The sequence below is a fragment of the Aulostomus chinensis genome, chromosome 12, assembly GCF_037954235.1.
Source record: "Aulostomus chinensis isolate RoL2024-O1b breed Wild chromosome 12, RoL_Achi_v1.0, whole genome shotgun sequence".
In the NCBI taxonomy this organism is placed as follows: domain Eukaryota; kingdom Metazoa; phylum Chordata; class Actinopteri; order Syngnathiformes; family Aulostomidae; genus Aulostomus; species Aulostomus chinensis.
This window is the reverse complement of record NC_141331.1, coordinates 10,874,741-10,889,432: the sequence shown is the minus strand read 5'-3', so window position 1 is coordinate 10,889,432 and position 14,692 is coordinate 10,874,741. Positions and strand designations below refer to the sequence as shown.

The 14,692-nt window shown below is 40.4% G+C and overlaps 1 protein-coding gene across 1 annotated transcript; it reads right to left on the bottom strand.

The window, feature by feature from the left end:
- Nucleotides 1-796: 796 nt before the first annotated feature.
- On the bottom strand, nucleotides 797-12,912 carry abcb11a (ATP-binding cassette, sub-family B (MDR/TAP), member 11a). Its single transcript, XM_086221203.1, has 29 exons — nucleotides 12,840-12,912; nucleotides 12,216-12,459; nucleotides 9,300-9,360; nucleotides 9,050-9,065; nucleotides 8,906-8,954; nucleotides 8,499-8,740; nucleotides 8,334-8,418; nucleotides 7,801-7,934; nucleotides 7,547-7,718; nucleotides 7,328-7,452; nucleotides 7,067-7,241; nucleotides 6,868-6,981; nucleotides 6,671-6,781; nucleotides 6,472-6,597; nucleotides 6,189-6,392; nucleotides 5,940-6,110; nucleotides 5,677-5,866; nucleotides 5,393-5,474; nucleotides 5,184-5,292; nucleotides 4,916-5,092; nucleotides 4,723-4,827; nucleotides 4,465-4,626; nucleotides 4,162-4,365; nucleotides 3,824-4,065; nucleotides 3,582-3,738; nucleotides 3,295-3,492; nucleotides 2,986-3,192; nucleotides 1,907-2,053; nucleotides 797-1,814 (listed from the first exon to the last, which is right to left on the bottom strand). Exons 3-29 carry the CDS (start codon nucleotides 9,343-9,345, stop codon nucleotides 1,614-1,616), a joined length of 3,951 nt encoding a protein of 1,316 aa, XP_086077329.1. The 5' UTR covers nucleotides 9,346-9,360; nucleotides 12,216-12,459; nucleotides 12,840-12,912; the 3' UTR covers nucleotides 797-1,613.
- Nucleotides 12,913-14,692: the final 1,780 nt, after the last annotated feature.

The window sequence follows — 14,692 nt, the reverse complement described above, 5'->3', positions numbered from 1 at the left end:
TATAGAGCATATTTCATACAGTGGCTGCAGCCCGAAGTGTTAGACATGACAAAAAAGACAATGGGGACAAAACAAAAGAGAACAAAACAACAAAAAAGGAAGGAAGCAAAAGTAGATGAATAAAAAACAAGTGACAGGTCCCTCAAGTAAAAAAGTATTAAAAAATGTGATAAGATTTTCCCTAAAATAGATTTTTGACAACCTGACATTGTCTTCATGTTCCAGCGTCCCCATTGACCCCCTAAATAATTTGAGGTTCTCTCCTGTGTTATTTTACAGAACGTGTTTGTATCTCGCTCTGTGGGAATTACATAATCTCTCCCGTGTTGCTTAGCATCTTCAAGTAAATTCAGTTCAGCAATGAGCCGAACTGTAATGAGGTAGAAAAGAGTCTCTGATGTAAGCAGATTGGTCAGGACAGGTCAGCTCCCCAGCCGGACCCATTTCCTGTCTTCCCCCGTCGTTAGTAGTTGCTTAGCATCCGGTGGCACCTGAGGTCAGCTACTAAAGGATGTAACTGTCCTAAGTGGTACTTGCAAAACCAAGCTTGAAAGCACATCTGTGTGTCCATGCAGGTGCTCTGATGTGTTGATGTTGAGAGCAAAACAACAGTGTTACATAGTAGCCTCATCAAACACACACACACACACACACACACTCCATCAAATGTAATTGAATATTAAGATAAAGATAACACTGGAAGCAGAAAATAGTGTAATTACCAAAGAAAATCTTTTTAAACTGGTTCTTTGAAAGGATGAAACAATTTTTGAGTTTTATTAAAGCTCCAACTGTTCTTCATTATTGTCATAACGCTTAAAAAAACAATTTCTCAACATTCATTAGATACAATTTGACATCATTTCAACAAATCAGCATCACTGAGCATAATTCATCCAATTAAAAATCTCATTCATATCATTATATTAATCAAGACTCGACATTCAAAATGCGGTCTACAGTACTACCAGACAGGTTTGAAAAAAATAAAAAAAAACTGCAGTGATGTATACCACAAACACTGTATACCACAAACACTGTATACTGTACCATGAACTTTGACATGAACATTTCCTTATCTAAGGTACTCGGAATAAAAAGCACCTTGACAGAAAACCTCACTTGCACACGTGCATTTTCTTGATCTTGATTTCTTGACCCTTATTAGAGTCAAACTGGGGATTGTTTCCACATTCTTTTATTTGAAAACATCCTTTTGAGATTCAATTTTGATAAAACAAACTTTGTTCAACCAAAAGAACCCTTATGTTCTAAATCCTTTAATCTCTAAATGAATACAATGATAAATGAATAGTTGTGCCATTGTGTAATTCTGTGATACTTGCAAAGGCAAAGGTCAGCATGAAACTAGATTTGGAGTTCCTTTCCATGTGACAAAGTACTGTTAAAAGCAATAATTTCAGGAGGAAAATAAGTAGAAACATTAATTAATGCAGTGGAACAACAGAAATTTGGTCAAATGAGAGTAAAAATCTTTACCCTTTGCTTTAGAAAGGCTCCTCTCCTAAGCAAACAAATATACAACATAAACATTTTCATCCATGTCTATTAGAGTCATGAAGTGTATTCAGATCATATGTAGCTGCCAGGACCTAACTGATAGGGGCACCTGTTGTGACCAGTTTATAATAGGCACCAGCTTTGGCCATGAGTTCATCATGTGTGCCTTGTTCTATGATGATGCCGTTTGACATCACCGCGATGATGTCAGCGCTCTGGATAGTAGAGAGCCGGTGAGCGATAACAATGCTAGTTCGTCCTTTTCTCGCCTCATCCAGAGCTGTTTGGACCGTCTGCAGGAGAACACATGAACCAGATTCTCAAGGAATTACATTTTCCTCGTGTATGAAAAGAGCTAATTCATATGCATCGTATAACTGGGTACCTTTTCACTCTCTGTGTCCAGGGCAGAGGTGGCTTCATCTAGCAGCAGGATCTTCGGATTCCTGACTATGGCCCTGGCAATGGCGATGCGTTGTTTTTGTCCCCTGGATAGCAGGGAGCCTTGCGCACCAACCTGTGTCTCATATTTCTACCATTATTGCAAACGTGTTGAGAGAAGTGGAAAAAGAAAAGGTTAGCAACACGGCAGATCTGCCGTGATTAAATGCTTTCACCGGGATTATGGTCACATCAGATAAAGTCACAGCAAATTAAACTTTCTTGACCTTGGTACTTCCCCTGGCACTTTTGTCATACAATCTTTAATAGCAATGTAGTTGAACTGGTTTGAGTTTGTTGTTCAGTGAAAGGAATGTGAAGTTTTTCAAGCCCTTGACATCTGAACTCAGCTTGACTTGGAAATGGGTCTTATGACAAGATTGTTTTGATCATCAAATAAATAATAATGAGTTTGCTTTTAAAACTCTTCATTGTCCTGTTTGTGGTCCTCTGCACCTTTTTGAAGCAACTGCATGCAGTTTTGCTGAGCAGCAGCAGCCTTTGCTGATACAATGTGGTATAATAATGCATTCTGCTCTGAACACTCCTTCACTTTCTCAGGTATGAAGAGAAAGAACTGATGGTAATGAGAAGATTGGGACTGAGAGGAACAGATACTTGTTTTCTCAAAGTTAAGGGTTTTGGGTGTTTTCTCTTTTCTCCTCTTAGTTTTCTTTAAAACACCTCTGTGCTCTTCTTTTCAGCTCTGTATGATTTTCCTACTGAGGAGCAGGACAAGCTAGCAGGTTATTGAGCATGGTAAGGAAGGGGAACGAACAAGGCCCCATTGGGCTCGTCAGACACTGTTGCTTCAAACTAAAAATGTTGTATGGCGTTGCTTTAACAAGTACATTCAGAGGTGTTTTTCGATGTCAGGCAAAAATGAGCCCCTCAAGAAATAATATTGATTGCATTGTTCCACTGTCAAGGCAACTGTGTGTGATCCTAAAGCTTCCTCTCTCATAGTGACAGGATTTCATTTGCAATTCATGTTTTATCATGACTTAAAATGTTTGCTCTTACATCTGGCAGTGTCATCACAAAATCATGAAGGTAGGCTTTCTTGGCAGCTTCAACAATCTCATCCATGCTGACATTGCGAGTGTTGTCTCCATACTGTATATTCTCGGCTATGTTGCAGTCAAACAGCACCGGTTCCTGTGACACGATGCCAATTTGAGATCTTAGGAAGGGCACGTTGATCGTTTGAGACGGGTGCCCATCAATCAGCTGCAATGTAAAAGATGACATCATGAGGACAGCGTTTTGTCATTGATCACACTCATTGACTATGTGAGTAGCGAGATTTTTTATCCAAATCATTTTACACACCACTTGCCCCTCATCAGGGTCATAGAACCGTTCCAGCAGTTGAACACTGGTGCTTTTCCCGCAGCCGCTGCTCCCAACAAACGCCAAAGTCTGGCCAGGCTTCACAGACACAGACAAGCCCTTCAGCACCTGGATATCTGGCCGCGATGGATAGGTGAACTTGCAATTGAGGAACTTGATTTTACCCCTGAAGTTATCCTAAAGAAAAAGGGAAAAAGCTTTATCACATGACTGTAGCACCCTGACAAATTATATCTGATTACCTATAGTTGTTTGAATCCACTAACCCATTTCTTTCCCTCCGTTTGGCTTATGCTGATTCTGGGGATTCGGTCCAAAAGTTTAAAAAATTGAGCAGCAGCAGTCTTGGCTTTGACATAATCTGGGGTAAAGGAGGAAGCTCTGCCTACTGCCGTCCCACTTATCACTACAGCTGAAATCACTCTGGGTGAGATATACATAAGCATCGTATGAGCACGGGAGTTGAGAGAGACTGGATCTTCTATATGAAAGAACTAATTCTACCAACCTGAAAACGATCATGTACTGTAATCTCTCAGTGCGAACCAGATAGCCTCCGTATCTAAATGAAGCAGCATATGCCATGAAGATAACACACTGAGCCAAGCCAAAAAAGAATCCATAGATGTTGGCTCTCTTTTTGGCAGATTTGTATGGAAATTCCAGTTTTTTGTTATAAGATTCAACAAACGTGCTTTCTTTGGCCAGGCCTGCAATGGTCCTGATGTTGGCAACTGCCTCGCTGGATATCTGTAAAATAGGTCAGTTTCAGATTTGATACCGTAGCCTTTGATTGGAAGAAATTCATAGATATCAATAATTAGCAGGAAGGAGAGGAGCACTTACATGACCTGCTGCCTCCATTGAACTTTTATCTTTGTTTGCAAAACCCGTCAGCATTTTGGCTTGGAATACTCCAGACAAGCCGAGGAGAGGCGAGAAGCACAAAATGACCAAAGTTAACTTCCAACTAAAGTAGAAGGCGATGATGAGAGAGACTCCAATGTTGGTTATGGAGTGAACAATCATGCCGATCTGAGATCCTGTAGCCTGCAAAAGAAAAGCATGCAGAACAGTTATTCTAACATGTACGTGCATTTGTGTTGGTTTGTCATGTTGTGTGCTGTAAATTGCTGCTACTGTACTTACACCCCGGACCATGGATGCATCAGTGGCCAGTCTGGTGGTGAGAACCCCGGGGCTGTTTTTGAGGTCATCAAACCAGCCGATCTCCTGTCTCAACATGGCCTGGAAGCCTGTTTTCCTCAGACGCCGTGTTAACAGCTCTCCAGATTTTGCAAAGGCATGACCCTGGAACATAACCTAAGTTATTCTGATGTAAAGTCTAGCTTTTTATCTGCACAATTCTGTACCAGGTAGACAGAAAATTGCAAATGCTATGCAAACCTGTAAGAAATTTGAAAAGAAAAATAACACGGCCACAACACAAAACAGAATGCAGATCCCGTTGATCTGCTCCCTCTGCTCGTTCAGGTCAGGTATAGCAAACGTCTGCAAACACAAAAATCGTAGTGGTCATTTGCTGAATAACAAGTTGTTGTTGTTTTTTTAAGTTGAAAACAATGACAGTAGCCTTTACCCCCAGAATCTGGCTAAACAGGACCGCATAGATGGGGTTGACAGAGCCATTGAAGGCAGCTGCCAGAGAACCAATAAGCAAGTACAGCCATTCTGGTTGGTTGTACTTAAGGATTCGCATTATTGGGGCTGGTTCTATATGTTCATCTTCTTCCTCCTCACTCTCCTCCTCTCTCTGCTAAAGATTCACATTGCATACATGTGAGTGTTTCCATTTCAACAGAACAGTAAGTAATGTAAATGTGTAAAAAAAATATGAACCTCAGTACATTTTCTGATGTCATCTTCTGATACGGAATGACCGTGAGGCTGCTTGATATGGTGTCAGGTACATAATCATTTGACAAATTGCTTTGAGATCGCAGTCGAACTGAGCTCCTACGGGATTGAGGACAAATGATTTTATCCATGCTATAAATACATCTGTTCATGCATCTTTTAAATGTTATGATCTGTTTTTCAGCTTGATTCACAACACATTTTATGGGATCTGCCACTTCCACGACTGGAACTCCTCTTCTTTAAATTCACGCTCTCCTCAGCAGTTTCACTGTCCGTATCTGGCATGAAAACAATTATTTATTAAAGACATATTGCAAGTGTCAAAGATGTTTGTGCTATCTGTCCCACAGTCTCGCAATAAGAATCCCTATCCATTAGGCCATTTGGAATCAGAACATGCAAATCCAGTGCATCACTCCAGGCCTGTACACAACTAAACGTGAAAAGAACTGACAGGTTCCGGAATGTTATTTCACCTACCTTTGGCTGTGTTGGATGCGCCTTGATTTTGAAGGGTGACCAGAGTGAAGTAGACACCTTTGAGTTTTAGGAGCTTACTGTGCGTTCCCCTCTCCACAGCCTGTCCATGATCAAATCCGACAATGACGTCTGCGTTCCTAATTGTAGAAAGACGATGGGCGATAGAGATTGTGGTCCTGCCCATGCGCATCTACACAAGTTATTTGAGTGTTAATGAAGTTATACATCAAAGTGTAATGCATTAAGCGTTGAGTGTGGTTTACCCTGTCCAGTGCTTCTTGGACTACAGCTTCACTCTCATTGTCGAGGGCTGACGTGGCCATATCCAGCAGCAGGATTTTGGGCTTTCGTATCAGAGCTCGAGCAATAGCAATCCTCTGCTTTTGTCCTCCACTCATTTGACCACCACCTTCTCCCACCAGAGTATTAAATTTCTGAGGAGGCGATTCCATGTTAGGTTTACTTACATATCAAGTGTTCAACATTCATTGTGAAATGTGAATGTAACACACCTGAGGCAGGTTCATAATAAAGTTATAAGCATTCGCCTCTTTTGTTGCTTGGATAATCTCATCCATGGTGACTCCAGGTTTACCAAAGCAGATGTTTTCTGCAATGGTCGTAGCAAACAGCACTGGCTCCTGTTCTACAATTCCAATGAGAGAGCGTAACCACTGGATGTTCAAGCTTCGGATGTCATGGCCATCCAGAGTCACCTAAGAATGAGAATTTTACATCGCACACAAGTCCTCAAAGTTTCAAATATGTCCTGTGTCTCTGTGGACAGATCTTTACCATTCCTTCCTTCGGGTCATAGAACCTTTGGATGAGCTGGATCATGGTACTCTTTCCAGATCCGCTTGGTCCAACAAAAGCAGTGGTTTCACCCGTTTTGATCTGCACGCTCAGATTATTTAAAATCTGAAAAAGTATTAGGCTCTTCATGAGAGTAACTAATGGAAAAGTAAGAACTGCTGGATGAAACCAATGTTACCTTGATATCAGGTCGAGACGGATAGTAGAAAGTAACATTATGGAACTCAATGTCACCTTTCACTCTGTCTAATTTGAAACCATCCTCTGAGAAACAGTCGATTTCCGGTTCCTGTAAATATCACAGAGTAAAACTTACTTCATTTTTCATTATGGCAATTCTTAGAATTGATGATTCGGGGATCTGTAACTATTCACCCGGTCAATTGTGTCAAAGACGGTTTTTGCAGCTGCACGACCAGAAGCAAAGGCCTCCAGACATGAGGAGGTCTGACCCAGGTTCATCGCTGCTATGAGAACACCAAAAAACACCTGCAAACACACACAGTACAGACACGTGAAGGCCACTGTCACAGACACCGATAGAAGTATTAGAGGCTACTTTAATTTTACATACCTGAATGAGAGTTCCAGGCGTGAGCTCCTTAGTGTCGATGACCAATTTAGAACCATACCAAAAGGCCAAAGCGAAACAAAGGAAGATGATGCACCACATATACCCTTGAAACATTCCCATGATGTTGCCCTTTTTTACGCCCCATCTCTGAGCTTCCACAAGGTTTCTGTCATATCTGCACAAAATTCACGATATAATTCCATTCAAATTCCTCATCACTGGATGGGTTGCATATTCATATTAGAAAACTGACAAAATTACCTTTCTACTTCCTTTTCCTCTCCAGCAAATGCTGCTACTGTTCTGATGGAGGACAGGACCTCGTCGGCCACCGCTCCAGCCTTTGCATAGGCTTTCAGCTCTTGTCCTGTCAGTTTGGCCACAGCCTTCATGACCAAGGAAGACAAGTACCATAAATATGCATCCTTAGTTTGAGCAAAATGTTACATTTCTGTGGGTGAGTCACAACTGGACCCTCACCATAGCCATCAGTCCGGCAGCAGCACCAATAAGTGGGCTCACTGCAATAACCACCAACGTCAGCTTCCACCCGCCGATGAATCCAACAAGGAAACCGAAAACAAACGTAGAGACCCTCTCAATGAAGATAGACACCTGGTCAGCGATGGCGTTGTTGATCTTGTTGATATCACTGTGAACAGCAGGAACACAAACCTGTGTACAGCATCCTCCAAGCTATTGGTGGATAACAGCCGACGTGCAAAGAGACTCACTCAGACAACCTGGTGTTCAGTTCACCAACGGAGTTGCAGTCAAACCATCCGATCTCCATTTGCATTATTTTTCGGAAATAGGTCTTTCGGATTGTGTGAGTCTGTCTTGCAGCTGCTGTCACCCACAGTAAAATCTAGAGACGGTAAAACAGGACAATGCACATCTTATTTAAATGAAAATTTGGGTATTTTTCAGCTTTTTCAGTTTAATCAAAGCTAGGTTCAGCAACCACAAAACAACAGCAACTCACATATGAGGCGAAACATGTCCCCCTACAACACAGGCACCACAAGTGAAACTGACACAATTCATCTTTCTAATGTTTTACTCAAGTTTAACACAGTGGACAGACTGTGTCCTGAGTGCTGTTGCAGCTGTTTCATGGTACAGCTAAAGAATAAAATAATTTTGGTCCCAATTATTTATTAACATCCAAATAAAAAGAAAATTATGACCCAAGCTGAAAAAAAAACAGTCTGTCTTTGAGTTATATTTTTTTTAGAGGGGTACTGAATGTAGAGTCAATACTTACTTGAAAATAACTAAGCAAAAAAACTCCTACTCCAATTCCAACATAGTAAAACGCAAATACGGTCATCTGTGCTTCAATATCAGTCCTGTTAAGAGAACAAAATATGAAACAACAAATCTTCCTGGTAACAACAATCAGACAACGATCAAGTTAACGATGACTCACCCGCATTTAACAGTAATGTTTTCAGCTGTTTCATAAATGGAGCCATTGCTCCAATAGATTGTGCTGTTGACACATGTCTTGTTTGGGTTGCTCAGTTCTTGAACCTCCAGCTCATTCGCCACAAACATGTCAGTCATCATGCCGTACACCAGAAGCATGAGGGGCGGCGCGGCACCATGTAAGAGGGCGCACACACTCCCCACCGCCATCATCACAACGTCTTTCCAGGTGGCAAATCGAAACTGCGTTTAAAACATTCTTTATGTTAAAATGTATCTTTGACGCAAATTGATCGGTTCTTTTTCCCCTCGTGTAATTATTAAATCCAAGATTAGAAAAATTAATATGCGGAGAAAGGTAACAAATGATTGACAATGGTTCATAAATATATGAGAAAAGATATTTACCAGTTGGAAATATCCAACACTCAAGGAATTGTCTTTCTTCTTTTCATCTCTGTACACAAGATGTTAATGTGAGAACTTCACACACACGTTATGGTGTGAAAATGTATATACGTGAGAAATACTCATCTCATGAGATCAACTCACCCACTCTCTTTGTTTGCTGTAAAAAAGTGGAAAACTGAAGTTAAAGTCTACTTATATTAGTTTAAATACATTTCATTCATTATGATGTAAATCATAATACTTATTCACATTCCAGTTATTTCTCTAAATTTCTCTTTATTTGTAATGCCCTGTTATGGATGCTGCTCCTGTAACACTTCAATTTCATTCTAGTCAAGTCGATTTATCTTAATGCTCTGTCAGTTTTGCTCAAGGAGGGCAGATCACTCACCTCGTCCATCTAACGCCGGTGTCGTGAATTTGATCGATTTCTTCATGTTTTCCGCCCTGAACTGTGAATACAACAAATCAAACCCATAGTTTGGAAGTTTAATTAGTGATAGAATATGCAGTTGTTACCATCAAAACAAGAACAAAAACACTTCATTGTTCAACAAATTTATCTTATTAAAACAAGTTACCAAAAGTTATTTATCTTTTGAGTCCAATCATCATATATTTGAATACACAAGCACACATAAATCTAATGTTATCGGTCAACTTTTCTCATCAACTTTTTTTTTTAAAGGATCAGTTTGGATGGGCAGACAGAGCCGTCACCTAACAGGAGTTACAGGCTCATTTCTACATGTAGTTCCTTGGCAGGTCGATGTTCCATCGTGAGATACACACACACAACATAGAAAACACAACACAGCAGCTAATAAGAAATACATCCTAATAATAAACAGTGTGAGCCGGTGGTACAGTGACCATCGGAGCACAGGTGAAGATGCTTGAGTGGCACGGATGAAAAAACGTGAGGGACAATACAACTGAAACACGCTACTTTGAAAATCTTCTAATCCCGATGTCAAAACAATACCACAATACTGAATTGTCTATCTCCCCACCGGGAAAAAAATATTTAGGAAGAATTGCGATTTGCAGTGGAAGAAAAAGCTGAAACATACTGTACCGGACTGCTGAGTGATTCCTCAGAACTCCAGCCACACCACTGAGGCTCACCAGGTAACCTATGCCTGTCCTTCCTATTATCTATAGCCCCATTAAACTGATAAGGCTTGTGTCAGCATTCTGACCTTTACTAAATTGCGTCTTTGAGGCCAAATTCAACCTTTTAATCATGTTTGTATCATATACATTATATTAATGTATCTCGTAATAAAAACCCCGGAGGATTTTAAAATGTGAAAACTTGGTCAAATCATTTGCATCCTTCGGTGTGATTGTGTTTAGTTGTTATCAGAAGTGATTGTAAAAATGGGTGTAATGACCGCTAGTCCATTAGTTGTGGTTGGGTGCTCAATAACAACACATGGTAGAAAAACTCTGACAGGGATGTTGACATGTTGGAATGACTTGGAAGTCATCAGAGCAGTTTCATAAAACATTTACTGATTGATGAATAAATGCAAACATTCATATCCAAAACAATTACTGTTAAAGCAAAGGAATCGTAGATCAGTGCAATGTGTGTAACTGTTTGCATCGACTGATGTTCTTCAAGAACGAGTGGGGATGTTTTATTTCATTGATACATACAGTACATATGTTTAGACTTCATCTAAATCTGTTTCTTCGTGCTGTTCAGGTATTTCTCTGATCGGTGTTTTGAATGATTGTCTTCAGAAAAATCCCTTGTTAAAGTTGAAGTACAACATAGAAAAGAATTTATTAATAATTATAGAAATGGAGAGGTTAATGCCCAGAAGGACAAGCTGCCGGATTTGGAATTTGCTCTCTTTACACACCGACTGATATTCACAACATAATTGATTGATAATGCATCAAGAAGGAGCAGTAAAAACTGACCCAGTGGATGCGACAGACCCGAGGACTGCAGCACACGGAAACAATAAACCTATCTTGGATTTTTCCTGCCTCGTATGTATTCAGAAGTAATTGAATTGATGATTAAAATATGTGCTTAAACAGATCAGACACACTTCACTGCATTACTGTTTACTTTAGAGTGACAAAATACTGCCCTAAACAATTTTATTGTGGATATGCAATATTTAAAAGATGTGGTGTACTGTGCTCTACATTTCTTAATAATGTCCTTGGGGACATTCCAAAAAAGTTCTGTTACAGGTCTCATACAATTAAAAATATCACGGAAGGAGCACTCCTCAAGGTTTTCTAAAATGTTACACCGAACACTTTCATGAAATTTAGTATCGAAAAATACTCACCAGAGAACCAGGAAGTTTCTATATTTGACAATAAATACAGATCTTTGCACTTCATGAGGAATCAACAGCTCGTTATGTTTCAGCTTTGGTTTACTAAATTGCTTAAAGCGTTATGATCGCGTGTTCCTTATTTAGCCACAAACTACTGGTTGCATGTCTGTGAGTCCACCACTAGATGTCACTAAATCCTACATGCTGGTACTTCCAAGTCATAAGCGATGCAGGACATGACTCACTGACTGGTTCTTTAGTGACCAAAGGGGATTTTTGGGGGGTCTTCAAGGGGTCGTCAGCAACATTAGGAACAGTTTATCCAAATTTCTTTTCCCAGTATTACGGACTACCTTTGCATTTATCAAGTTGAGAATTACAAACATAATTTAGTCATTATTTTTAATATCCTCTTTCTGGCTGTTTTCCCATCACTTTTTACAAATTTCTTGCCCGTTTTTAACTGATGTCTTGCTAATTGCTTGCGGCATTGCTGTGCCAGTTTTTGACATAAATCAAAAGAATTTGTTGGATAATTGTGATGATCAAGTTTGGAGAAAAGAGCAAATGAGAGTTTAACAAAAACTAAAAGCAAGACTTCTACGAGAAAATTAACCCCCCTTAACTGAAACATTTTCCAATGACAAAATATTGATATTTGTTTTTTTCAATACTTGTGAAAAGCATTTCAGTGAAGCCTCAACCAAAATATCTCTAGACATAAGGGTCCCTATGGAACAATGTCTCTTCACAAGGACTATGAGCCACCTTTAGAGTAAAGAATGAGTAAAACATATGAAAACTCTTGGTCTTAAATAAGGTAGAATATATGAATATTTAGCAATACACACCAAGAGGTAATAAAGAGCAGAGTTGATTCAAACATTAAGCGGAGTAACTTTAGGAAACCTGTTAGAGAAGGAAAATGCACAAACAAATGCTACTTGTAAATCTATGAATTGCTCATTACAACTGAAAAATTGAAACTCATCTCTTACCTTGAATCATTCGTCTGTCTGCCGTGCCGAATGATGAGAACATGAGCCTCCTATGCCCGGAGAATTCCTCAGAGAAGCTGCTGTGAATGCCAACACTTTTGCCAGCACTTTTGGTCCATTAAAGGAAACTACAGCATCTTAATAAAGCCGAAGAACCGGAAAAGAACAATAGTCACTCTTTTTAGAAGGTGAGCAGATGCTGGATGTTGAGGCTATAGGTCCCGCTGAAAGACCTGCTGGGAGACTGTGCATGGGGGAGAACAGGTTCAGGTAGGGAGAATACTGTGTTGTCTTGTTGACTTTTTTGATAAGCTAACATGTAAACTACAGTAAACATTTGCACAGCTTCAGCCTCAGATGGTAGATCATCAGGTTGATTCCTTCTCATTTCCTCAACCAGCCAGAGGCGATTGTTGACTAAATACTTAGTATTTGTGCAGCATTGTGCAGCATTATTGTGTATTTACACAAAGGACAAGTTTGCCCAAAGGGTCTAACTGTTTCAAATACTAATCAGATGAGTATTTTAATCCATTTTTCCATACTTTTCCTACCGCTTGTCCCATAAAGAAGTATATTTTACAGTAGTTCTCAAAAATGATCATTATAGGCAACTGGACTCACCTCTTGTAAGTGAAGACATTTCACCTGTCATCCAAGAAGCTTCTTCAGCTCTAAAATTCTGAGGACGGCATTGTAGGTGGGTGATAGGTGGTGTCTGTTTAAAGATGGACGTTCTAGTTTGACATGAATGGCTTCTTTCACCCCTCTTTCAAACCATCTGTCCTCTCTGGCTAGAACGTGTACCTTGTGGTCTTCAGAGGAGTGCCCCTTCTCCTTGAGGTGGAGGTGGACTGCTGAGTCCTGGCCTGTGGTTGTGGCTCTCCTGTGTTGCGCCATGCGTTTGTGCAGTTGTTGTTTCGTCTCCCCTCTGTGCAGGTCAGAGCACTCCTCGTTACACTGGACTGCATGAACAACATTACTCTGTTTATGCCTTGGAACCTTGTCTTCAGGATGGACAAGTTTTTGCCTCGGTGTTGCTGGGGCTTTAAGTGCACAGGGATCCGATGTGTTAAAGATCCTTCTGAGTTTCTCTGAGAGCCCTGCCACATACGGGATGACAATGTTCCTCTTCTTTGGGGCTTCATCTTTCTTATCCTCCCTGGACTTCTTGGCAGTTTTAATGAAAGCCCAGTTTGGATAGCCACAAGTGCGGAGAGCCGAGTGTGTGTGGTTGCGTTCCCTTCTTTTCCCATCTGTTTTTTTGAAGGGATATTTTGTGCTCTGTGTTTGAGGGTTCGGATCACCCCTAGTTTGTGATCGAGTGAGTGATGTGAGTCAAACAGGAGATACTGATCCGTGTGGATGGGTTTCCTGTAGACCCCAATGTTAAGTTCCTTATTGTTTTGTCTAGAAAAGCCAAACAGTTGTCTTTGACATCCTCCCTCGTGAATGTGATGTTCTTGTCCACCGAGTTAAGGTGTTCAGTGAAGGGCCCAACTTCACCCTTCCTGATGGTGACTCCAGTGTCGTCTACGTTTCTGAACCAATGTCTCGGCGGGTGGCCTCTGAATGTTCTCTAGGCTCAAGGCTCCAAGCCAAAGGAATAAACTTTGCGGTGACACCGGACGAGCTAGCGATGGTGGATCTGGTTACAGCCACAGAGTCGGCTAGAAGAAACAACAAGTTGTCTGAAAGAATGAGGTGAGTCCAGTCGCCTATATTGATCATTTTTGAGAATTACGATGACCTGGAGGACTAAGAATATTCACAAATACATTTTACAGTAGTAGTGAAGTAGTGTGTAATAATTATCACACTGTGCTGTTTTTATGTTTGAACTGTGATTGAACTTAAGTGAATTTAGTTTCAGACAGTCGTGTGTCTGGAAAAACATCTCGTATTAGAATTCCGGCTTGTATATCGAGGCGATAAGCTTTCTATGTTCTTGTTTCGCTGAATTTTCATGTCTGGCAGGTGTGCAAGCTGACAAGTTCAACTTCTACTTCCTCTTGCATATGACAGCAGATTTTATGTTCACGTAACCTTTAAAGGTAAACCTCAAGGGTAGGCGAGTATTAATCTGTGGGGCAACAAATATTGTCTAAAATTTCAAGTGACTCTGTCAAATTTCCCTCTCATGCAAGATTAAAGAATACCTCAGACTCAACAACAGTTTGTTTGAGTGTTGTTTCTCATCTCACCTGAACTTGGAGCCTCTCGGGACAAACAGTGTGTCCATCTTAATAATTTGTCCACCACAATGATCAATGATCCATGTACCATGTGTAGTTTATAAACTCCTATGCAAGCATCTTTAATCCATCGAATGATCTATCTATTTATTGATCGTGAGTAAAACACTGATGATAGGCCTGTTGGAACCCCTGATGAAAAACTGACAGAAGTCATGATCTCATGACATTACCTTATTTATCAAATATCTTGTTAGCGATGATCAGTCACATGCTAACTTT